Source organism: Apium graveolens, chromosome 11 (genome assembly GCF_009905375.1).
Source record: "Apium graveolens cultivar Ventura chromosome 11, ASM990537v1, whole genome shotgun sequence".
Classification (NCBI taxonomy): domain Eukaryota; kingdom Viridiplantae; phylum Streptophyta; class Magnoliopsida; order Apiales; family Apiaceae; genus Apium; species Apium graveolens.
In genome coordinates, this window is record NC_133657.1 from 137,542,381 (window position 1) to 137,553,660 (window position 11,280).

At 33.7% G+C, this 11,280-nt stretch overlaps 1 protein-coding gene across 1 annotated transcript; it reads left to right on the plus strand.

Annotated features, from left to right (window-relative positions):
• Positions 1-3,302: 3,302 nt before the first annotated feature.
• Positions 3,303-10,167, plus strand: LOC141696701 (FCS-Like Zinc finger 14-like). Its single transcript, XM_074500817.1, has 4 exons — positions 3,303-3,438; positions 7,878-7,939; positions 8,600-8,910; positions 9,745-10,167. The coding sequence occupies exons 3-4, from the start codon at positions 8,606-8,608 to the stop codon at positions 9,890-9,892; spliced, it is 453 nt and encodes a 150-aa protein (XP_074356918.1). The 5' UTR covers positions 3,303-3,438; positions 7,878-7,939; positions 8,600-8,605; the 3' UTR covers positions 9,893-10,167.
• The last annotated feature ends 1,113 nt before the right edge of the window (positions 10,168-11,280 follow it).

Consider the following 11,280-nt stretch of genomic DNA (forward strand, 5'->3'; position numbering starts at 1 on the left):
AGTTCCTTGTAGTACCAGCTACTGTAGGTCCTCCTGAGATCATATTGATCGTGGGACCTCGGGGCTGTGGGTTGCGATCTATGTCGTTACCCCTTCGATCGTCATCTCTTCGATCATTATCTCTATTTTGGCCTCCGACCTCTTCACCCTTGGTGAAACGACCGAACTTTCCCCTTCAGATCAGATACTCAATCTCATCCTTGAGTTGCCTACAATCGTCAGCATCATGACCAACATCTTTGTGAAACCTGCAGTATCGACTCTTGTCTCTTTTCTCGGGGTCTCCCCTTAGTGGCTTCAGCCATTTGAAATCTTTGTCCTTTTCAATTTCCATAAGGATTTGGCTCCTTGGAGCAGTCAACCTCGCATATTCAGTGAATCTTGGTTGCTAATTTTTCTTAAAAGAGGAGGAGTCAGAGTTTTTTCCAATTCATGGATACTTGTCTCTGGCTTCGTACTCCTAATCCGTCTTCCGCTTCTTGTTTGCAGTAGGTTCATTATTCATAGTCGTCTTCTTCATACTCTCCTCCACCTTGATATACTTTTTGTCTCTATCCTGGAGCTGCAACATGCTTTCGGGAGGGCACTTAGCCAGTGACATCTTAAAGACCTCGTCTCTAGTCCCTTGTTGTAGGGCTATCATAGTTACCTTATCATCAAGATCAGGGACCTTCAAAGCCTCCTTCGTATATTGATTCAGATATTCTCTCAGGGACTCCTTTGCTCCTTGGACTATGCCCATGAGAGAGTCTGAACTCTTCTCGTATACTCTGCCACTTATGAACTGCTTGATAAAATCTGGGCTCAAGTCCTTAAAGGATCCAATAGAGTTTGGAGGTAGACGGCTGTACAACCTTTGAGCCATACCCGATAGGGTTTGAGGGAAGGCCCGACACTTAATAGCGTCGTTCACGGAATATAGCAATAGGGCGTTAGAGAACGTCCTAACATGATTAGCAGGGTCTCCAGTATCATCGTATGATTTGATGGTGGTCATCTTGAACTTCCTTGAGAAATGGGCATTCATTATCTTGTTAGTGAATGGTGGGTTTGGATCATCAGGATCTCCTAGGGGCATAAGATCACTTGGATAAGCCCTTGGGGCAACAACCCTTCTTGGTATTGGACCATCCAGGTCTATGATTGTAGGAGGATTTCTCCGCCTCGGAGCGGGTGGGGGTATTGGGGCCATATGCGTCTCCAAGTCACACTTCAGCCTTTGGATCTCAGCTTTATGAACCCTGATTCTCTCTTGAACATCTTGGGGATTCATCCCTTGAGTGCTCCTGGGGTGTTGTTCAGTATCAGCCATCGGCTCTTTGCCAGCACGCCTCCTTCTCGGAGAAACATCATCATCCGATGATTCAAAGTCTCTATCAGTATAAGGTCCAGAGAATTCTTGATCCTCCGGAATAGGAGTCAAGCCACGTATGTATTGGGGCGTCCGCCCTTGTTCTTCACTCCTATTAGAGTGTCCACTCCCTCCAGTTTCGGGGTATTGAGGCATCCCGTAAGGGGGGTTAGTAGTCACGATCGTCGAGTACTCATACCCAACAGACTGAGGGTTCGCAGGTGCATGTAGCTGCTAAAATTGGCTATTCGTCCCTTGAGGAGTCGGGGGATTCGTCCCTTTTGGCTGAGTCTCAGTTGCCCCTACTAGGGTTGCTCTTTGGGTGGAGACATAGGTTGAGTGCGGTGGTACTTCCACCATTGATGCGATCGTTCGCGATATGACAAGAGTGTATGTTCCACTACTATTTCTGCTCTGTGTATTCACCATGGTTGTTGTAGTTTTCCCACAGACAGCGCCAAATATGGTGGAATAAAAATCTGAGTGAGCTAAGATTTAATGCGAGGGTTGGTGAGCTTCGAACTTTAATGGTTGCTCATGCGTTTGGGACTATCGATCCTTATAAAGTTGTAGAGAATCAAGCAAAAAACATAGTTCTAGCTTGAGGGGCAGAGCCCTTTATATAGAGGTGAGTTTAGGGTTAGACTAGTGTTGGGAGACTTGGTGGACAAGTCTCCAACTTTGATGGTAATTAGGAGTCCTATAAGGGAAGGAGCCTCAGAACCTTCTGTGGAGGACTTTGAGTCCGTTTAGAACACATATCTCTGCTCTTCCAGCCGTATTGGGCCTAGTCCGTCAACAGCTTGCGTTCGTGGACCTTGACGACCTCAACTGGTGGGCCATATCTACATAGGCCGTCTTGAGTCTGCTATGAGTTCGGACCAGACAGGTCTGTACTGGACTTCAGACAAGAAGTCCAAGTGTAATTAATGCGACATTTAATGTGTCTTTAGGATGTATTTTATATCCATATCACATGCTTTGTTAAATTCGCGCTCTTATCCCGATTTTTCGGGTTTCAGGTCGGGCCAGATTTTCGAGAAAAAAGGAGACCCATTTAAGACCCGCGGGCCGGGCCAGACCGGACCGGACCGGATTTTTTTCAGATCGGGCTTTACGAGCTTTTTTTCAGATCAGATCGAATCGAATTTCGGGTTTCGGATTTTTTGAAAATCTCTGACATAAAGTTACACAAAATAGTCGAGATTATATCAAGTTGCATTAAGTTGAAAAAAAATTATATTTTTATATAAAAAAATTGAAAATTAGTACCGGCAAATAATAAAATATTTTTACAAATTTTTTAAAAAATGACCTTATTTTTGCAAAAATATTTCGAAAAAACCCAAAATTGAATTGAATATCACAAAATGATCAAGGGGTTTTATATCAAATTGTCCACCGAACTCGTTAAAATGTATCAAGTAGCTACTCAATCTCCACGGCGACTCATTTAAACCACTAAAATACTAGTATATATCACTTCGTTAGTTTTTTAAAAAAAAATTAACGGAAAACATTAACTTTAAAAATTTGTAGTCGTATATTTTTGTTAAACTTCCAGACACATACAATTGAGATAAACAACGAGAGTTTTAATTGAAAGGACATATTCTTTTCATCTCTTTGTTGAATTTTACTCAAATTAATACTTCAATTGCAAATTGCAGACCGCCCAGCTTTTATTTTACTCGTGAAGATAACGATTATTTTGGGACCAATTAAATAGATATACAAATGAGAGAGAGGCACTCAAGTTTGTTGATAAATCATAATAATCAAATAAATACACGGCAAACACAGTACTTCTGTTAAAAAAAAATTAAAAATCTAACGAAGTGATATATACTAGTATTTTAGTGGTTTAATTGAGTCGCCGTGAAGATTGAGTACCTACTTGATACATTTTAACATTTTAACGATTATGGGGGGCAATTTGATATAAAACCCAGTGATCAAGGGAACAAGGGAGGGAGGGAAGTACAATTAAACAAACCCTACTGTAAATGATCTAATGCTCAGGCGTCATCAATTCCTCAATGACTTCACCTCTCTGATGAGGATAGTTACCGCTGAACCTGAACCCGGTAAATTCCGATCAAATGCCTCTTACTTACTTGACATTAATTCATCAACTTCTTTTGTTTTGGTTATCATTTATACTTATGTTTCATTTTAGCTGTAATCTTGATTATGTAGTTGGTATTACAATTATGTGTAATTATTAATTTAACATGACTCTCATTTCAGCTATTTTTATGTTTAACTTATGTCTATGTTTCCTTTCCAAGAAGAAACACTTGTTTGTCAATTCTGAAATATGTTACTTTTTTTTAGGAATGTCCCAATCTCGATAAGCTTGTTATGAAATTTGTATTAGTCTACTAGATAAGTTAGTTATAAAGTTTGCATTAGTCTTCTTAATCAACGAAAGTCATGCATTAGTCCTCTCGATAAGCTAGTTATGAAGTTTGCATTAGTATTCTTAATCAATGAAAGTCATGACTACTTCCTATTTGTTTTCATCTTATGTTTTACTTCCTCCGTCCTATAATAATGTAATTTTGGACATTTTTATTTGTCAAATTAACTCAAGTTTCACTTCGTTCATATGATTTTTGATTTATGTTATTTGACATTTTTATAGTTTGCCAATGTTAGCATACGAAAAATAGTTCATGTAGTTTTTTTTTGTTGTAATTTCAAGGTCAAAAGTAGGTCAATTTGACTATCCTTATCCAAAGGACATTTGATAGGAACAAAGGAAGTAGTAAAATTTGAATCGATACTTATGCTAATCACAGGTTTTTGACTCCACGAATTATATATGAACAGAATGAAATTACAAGTTATGTACTCCATGGTCCTAATGTATTATTGTTCTAACACATTACAACTTATTGTTTAAACAGATCTTTAAGATTTGCGTATTGTTCAAAATGTATTGATTTGTTTTTTTTCTCTAGAGTACTCAAAGTTTGTTTCCAAGTGGATTGTATAAGGAGGTTAGTAAGGTTTAATTAGAATGTTCTAGCAGCAGAAAGCTATATATATACCTGCTCTTATTATTTAATACTAGATTTATGGATGCGACTACCTTGCCTTTTGATTAATTAAAAATAAAATATATTCTTAGGAAGCAAAGATGCTCCTCCTATCCGCACCCCTGCACCCGCTACGCTTGCTTCTTAGCATTCTCCTCCCCTTTGAAAGTTCAACTCATATGTTCTTTGGTGTAAGTGCTTATAAAACTATTAAAATTATCTGCTATGATCTATTCAACCATTCAAATTTTGCTTGAAACACCTACTATATGCTTCTTAACATCCTGTTCTCCAAACTCTTGGTATTTATTGATTCACAGTATTTCTTGAAATGCTCACGTACTCTGTGCGTTATTTAAAAGTTTGTGTACTTCAAGTAAGGTGAGGTTAATTGCACCATTTTAATGTTCGTATAGTTTAGGATATTTTAGAAAATACTTCCGAGTTATACTTATATTCTTAGAGGGAAGACTCATTATTTTGTGTTAACTGCTTCTTATATTTCATTGTCATGAGCTAGTGAAATTAAGCTCAGGAATTGAATCAGGTGACTGATTATTGCATCGCTTTTTATGATCTCTTCTACTCTTATATTGCTCAAAACACCTTCTTTATGCTTCTGAAGTTTCTTGCTTCCATCCTCTTGGTATGCATCTTTTTATCTGCATTATTTGTCAAGAAACCTGTGTATCATATGTTTGATAGACAACATATTTTGATGGTTTTTTCCAGTTACCCATAGATTTGCAGTCGCTTATGCTAGTCAGCCAGACATGATACAATTTACAAACGAGTCGTAGACTAATCAAATAATAATCTGTACAATTTAACATAAAAAACTAATAATCTGTACATTATATAACAACGATCTATACAATATATGTCTAGTTCCAGGACCTCTGTTTCCAAAACCTTTTTATTTTACCTAAAGTACTGATGTCGGTCACTTGAGTCCCGTACACTTTTTTTTAGCCATAAATATGTAAGATTGTCCAATATTGCTGAGTCTAATTCTTGGAAAATATCCATGTCTAGCTGAATCCAGGTAACAAAGACCTGGACAGGAATATTATTTCCTTTGAACACTGTCGTATCAAAGTTTTGACATAAACATATCACGTAATTTATATGTTATGAGGTTCCACAATACTTGCAGTAAAATAGCAGCATCTACTCTTTCTGCATATTTACAATTTTTGGTCATGCTGGAGGAGATAAGCTTCATGTATGATGCTGTTCCTGTTAATTTATAGTGTAATTTTTCACTTTTATACAGCATTACTTCAATGCGTATATCAGTGTACGTGGGATTTAATTGGTGTTTTTTCTTTGTCGTCTTTGCATCATGGTTCAATGCCATTACAACTTGCCATGTATTCCTCAAGATTATATACTACCTCCATCCCTCTCATTTCTTTACAGTTTTTTTCACATACTCGACACGCATTTTAAGGCAACTATAAAGTATATCTCTGTAATTTATTTTTAAAATTTTCTTTTTTTGTATAAAAGTTTAAACATTATATTTTTATTTACAAGAAAAAAAAATTTAAAAAAAAAATATGTAACTTCATTTAATAAGAGCATTAAAGTGTGTGCCGAGCCCCCTCCCCCAATGTAAAGAATTGAGGGAGACGGAGGGAGTATATTAGAGTACTGGCAAGTGAAATAAAGAAAGCTAATGGCTATATGTAAATTTTTGTTGGAATTTACTGGTGGTGTAATTGTACATTTATTCCTTTTTTGAAATTTTAGAGGGTGCAGCACGACTTCACAATATATCTTGGAATGGAGAGAAAGAATTAAAATCTATACTCTTTGTTAATAAGCGAAACCAAGTATAATTTGGTGCAAAAGTACCAAAGTACCAAATCGACTTCTATTCTCTATAAACTTTGTTTTTAACACAAATCGACTTCTATTCTCTATAAACTTTGTTTTTAACACAAATCGACTTCCATTGTTTGTGAATTTTATTTTCTTTGCAAACTACTAAGTAAATTACTAACACGAATTGACTTATATTCTCTGTAAACTTTATTTATTTATAAATTATATTAAAAATTTATTAAATTAAGTAAAATAACATATATTTGCTTTTATTTTGAAAAACTACTAACTGCAAAGTAAACTATTAACACGCTGTATTAGTTAGTGTCAATCCTAGTGTTAGTTTACTTTTAAATTGGATAATATTATTTTAAAAATAATTAAGTAATAGCAAATGACTTAGTAACATTTATTAACTTTTAAACTGAAAATTATTGATTTAACGATCGTATTTGTTACTGTCCATCACAACGTTTATTTACTTAAAATTATAAAATATATTTTAATAATAACAAATTTATGGGCTGTATTTAGATTATATTAAGTAATATTAAATTAAGTTTAATAACATCTATTTACTTTTAATTTGTAAAATAATTTTTATCGATAATTAGGTAATATTAAATAAACTATATTGAAAAGGCTAATTATACTTAGCAAAAAAAAAAAAAAAGGCTAATTATAAGATAATTATCAAATAAAATTAATTAATATTAAATTATCTAAAGAACAGATATTTGGTTTGTAGGATAGAGCTACAATTCCTTTCACAAAAATAAAACTAATATGTTAGATTTCTATATCAAGTAAAACAATGCAAAATTAGAGTTATAGTGGAAAATTTCATAACTGATTCGATTCTTTTTAACCACATAACTATTTTTTGCAAGTACCAATTTAATATTTGATATTAATATATTAATTTTAATTCGTGTTTCGCACAAATTATGAATAATTCTCTACAAATATTAATTCGATATTTTTAGTCTCGAGCCCGTGTCTCGAAGGGATTATCAACTATCAACTATCTATACTAATAAGCGAAATCATGTTTAGGTCCCAAATCTTGGTATTCACTAAAAAATTATACAACTATTTTTAAAATTTTATGTAATAAAATCTCAACTGACAAAAATTAACTTTTACTCTCTGTAAATTTTATTTTCCTTCAATTTTTATTTGTTGTTGAACATCCAAGCGTCAGTTTATTTTAAAATAATCGTATTAGTAAGTTAACATGTCAAATTTGTATAAGTAAATAATTAGGTGCATGCATAAATAGAACCATACAGTGAAATTCTAGAGTGACACTTAACTTTGATTTTTTTAACTACATATTTTAACAGCATTTTATCTATTATATTTAGATCTGTATTTTGCACGGATTATAAGTTTCAGTTTTATGCAAATAATAATATGATATATTATTTTTAATTCCGGGCCCGTGTTTCTCACGGGTTATCAACTAGTATTAGTAATATTATATCGTCTTTGTTTTTCTATTCATTACATTCCGGCTTTACTGCTAAAATTTACCTGAACCTTGTATATTGTACATATAGTGCATTGTATTGAAAAAATCCTAAGACTGTTAATTCAATCACAGATTTTCCACTTAATTGTATTGTTTTCTGTTGATAATTTGGTATCAGGATTTGAAGATGATAATGGCAAACTATTATTCTGGTATACATGAACTTGATATGAGCCCGAGGTATGTTATGTCATTTTTGTTTACTTTTTCTGTTTGACATGAGTTTCTTTTTAAATTATGTACTAAACTGTAATTTCCATGAAAAGATTTGGGCTCGACTCCAAAAAAAAATTGGAAGTTAAATACTTAGGATTTTGAGCTCCAAACTTTAAATAATAACAGAAAATTTTACTTAACATATTTCAAGCTTTTCACTAAAGCAGAGGTAATAGTTCCCGGTGGTCACAAGAAAAAAACTTCAAGACTTATTGCTTTCCTCACTGGTTAGAGATAACCATAGTACATGATTTTACGGTGGTTGTTTGACATTTTACTTGGGGGTAGAGAAGCATCTATTGTTGCAGTAATATATGGAATTCCTATGCAAGAAAGTAGAACTCGCTAAATTAATTAATTGAACAAAGTTAGGGAAAAATAAATGTATGTCGTATGACATTATCAATGACATTCCATGAATGGGACCGGAAAAGCAGTGTTCTCTATGTCAGTGTCTCATGTTTTGCAAGCGTTTTCCTTTTAGCTCTTCCACGTGTCCTCTTTACTACTTTTGGACTCTTTCAATTCTTACTACTCTTATTGTATATATCTCGTACGAAACCCAATGTTCCTCCCAAATCCATTACTAACTTCATACAAGTTGGTTGTCTATCAAACTATAAGAAAAAAATGTCGGCCAAACGATCAAGACTCAGTGATTCATCAAACTTCACAGAGAAAGACCTTAACTACATGTCCTTTCCGGTTAAGTATGCAAGGGAAGTGTGTGGTGCATCTTCTCCATCGGATGTCCAGAAGCGACCGAAATGCCTTAAACCATCACTCGACAAAGGCAACAAGGAGCTATTATGGAAGAAAACAGTTCTGAAGCCTACAGTTCATGGGAGTATATCTGATGGCTTGGGGTCATTTCTAAAGCATTGCTACTACTGTAAGAAATTGATCGATCAGGGTGAAGACGTGTTTATGTATAGGTATTGTTTGTTCACTATTTTATATTGTGCGAAGCTTATTTGGTATTAGTTTGTGATTTTTATTTTTGTTTCGTGTTTTCTCTAATAAATTCAGCAGTATTAGTTAACTAGTAAACAATCACTAGTTTCTTCTCCCGGAAACGTTTATGTTACTGCACTACCACTTTGTTTGGTGAGATATCTAACATCTATAATTATTATGCGACCTGGCGCTGTGATTAATTACATGTCTGATTGTAGTATAGCATTAGTTATATCAGAGTTTGATTGGAGTTTTATATTAATTATTATTACTATTTATGCTGGATTCACATCTGATTGAAAATTTGAAACATTTTGTTTAAAGTTCCCAGTTTCATCTCATCATCGGCCTATTGTTTAATTGATAGATGTTTCTATGCTCTATGTCGGCCATATCTTGATTATAAGGTGGGGATATTGTCTTTTTGAGCAGTACAATATGTGTGACCATATACTTAATACTCAATCATGTAGGACTACACTAGCTATGTTGATTAACAAGCCTGTCGAGTTTTAGCTAACCTGAATGCTCTGCCAATATGCTTGATATTTTAAGATTACACCATCGTTTCCTTCAAATTTAGTTTATTACTTAATCTGTGTCCTACTAATTCACCGACAAACTGTATCATCTTGTCCAGATTTTTGCAGGTCCACGTCAAACTATTATTTTATTTTATTGCGAATTTTATAGAATGTTCACAACTTCTCCTTGGTAGCTTGCAAGTTTAGATATTTTTTATTTAGTCTATTAAGCTAATGCAATGTAAATTTATGTGTTAAATCATTTCCTCTGATAATCCAATGATACAGGGATCTCTGTGCATTTTGCACTGAAGAATGTCGTGATTACCAAATTGAGCTGGACGAGAAGATTCAGAGGCAGTTGGAAGAATCAAGTGGGGTGGTTCAGGAACAGGGCCTAAATAATTTAGTGAACAGTTCTTTTCTGAATCAATGAGCATGCCTGTGGTCTCAATCTACAGACTACAAGTGCTTCACATTCCAGTCAGTGTTCTATCCATGAAGTATTGGCCAATGCCTTGCATATGAGTCGGTGCTGCTTGCTTAGTTATAGGTTTAGCTCAAATACTATAGAGAAAAATTAGATATGAACTTCTGAAACTTATAGCTCCTTATATTGTAGCAATCTTTATGAAGTTGGATAAGTATGAACTATGGAGTGACTTTCTTTATTTTGGTTCTTGTGCTGAAGTCATTTCTTTCATCAGTTAACTGTGTGTGTGGGTGTGTTACGACAATGGAAGCAAGAAGCAAAATGCAAACCAGATTGTGAATGAAGGCAAGGGAGATGACATCAATAGCTGCTGCTCAGTTTAGGTTGCTTCAGTTACTTTATCTCTATCTTCCATCCACAGTTTCTCTCACTTTGTTGGCTTCTATTACTTTAATGCTTTGCATGCATATTTATCTAAAAACTGCCTACTGCTGTGCACCTTCTAATTCTAGCTTACAACTGTGTCACGAGTTATATTTGTGTTTAATATTTTTAGTTTATGTTTTATTGAACACAAATTTTAAAAAATAGTTAACATATATAATAAATCATAGTTTTAGTCTAGTTTGAATATCAATAGAAAATTTAAACTATGGTAAAAAATAATATTTAAAAATTCATTATCCTATAATTATAATATGATTCTGAATATCTAATAATAAAGTTCCAATAAAATAGAATAATGTGTGGTAGTACTTTTTTAGGTAGAATTACTTTCATTATTTAATCTAACCGATGTTATATAAACTACAAATTATATTAATTTAAATTATTATTAAAAATAATAATCTACTTTATTTGCAATAGTCTGGTTGTGAGAGTTTATCCTCTATTATAACTTTAATTTAAAGATTTATTAACGTACTTAAAAAGTTGAACTTCAAACATCAAAATTTTGAATTTTAACGCTAACATGTAATAAGTTATAAATAAAAATTATTTTCTACACATGTATGTGTCTTTTTTTTAATAGTTACATCACACGTATACCCGAGTTTCGAATTCACGGGCTCCTTAAGAAGGCAAGAGTTTGGATAACTACACTTAGGTCTTAAATAAGTTGATACGTTCACGAACATTGCGATATCCGATTTGAAAAAAATTTATACAAGATCACAAACGGGGATTGCTCGATTTATAAACGAGTAAAACTTAAAAATATTTTAAGAGTAAGTTTGTAAATAAGCCGAATCTCAGCACAATACAGATCACCTCGAAAGTTCGCGAACAAGTTCGATTATAATGTTCATGAGTAATGTTTGTAAGTATAGTATGCTAGTTGATATAGCCCGTGAATAATTATTTGAATTATTAGTTATATATACTCGTAA

Excerpts from the sequence above, each read along its gene's own strand:
- LOC141696701 (XM_074500817.1), top strand. The coding sequence starts at position 8,606 with ATGTCGGCCAAACGATCAAGACTCAGTGATTCATCAAACTTCACAGAG. Across the intron at positions 8,911-9,744 it reads GAAGACGTGTTTATGTATAG|GGATCTCTGTGCATTTTGCA; the intron begins GTATTGTTTGTT and ends CCAATGATACAG.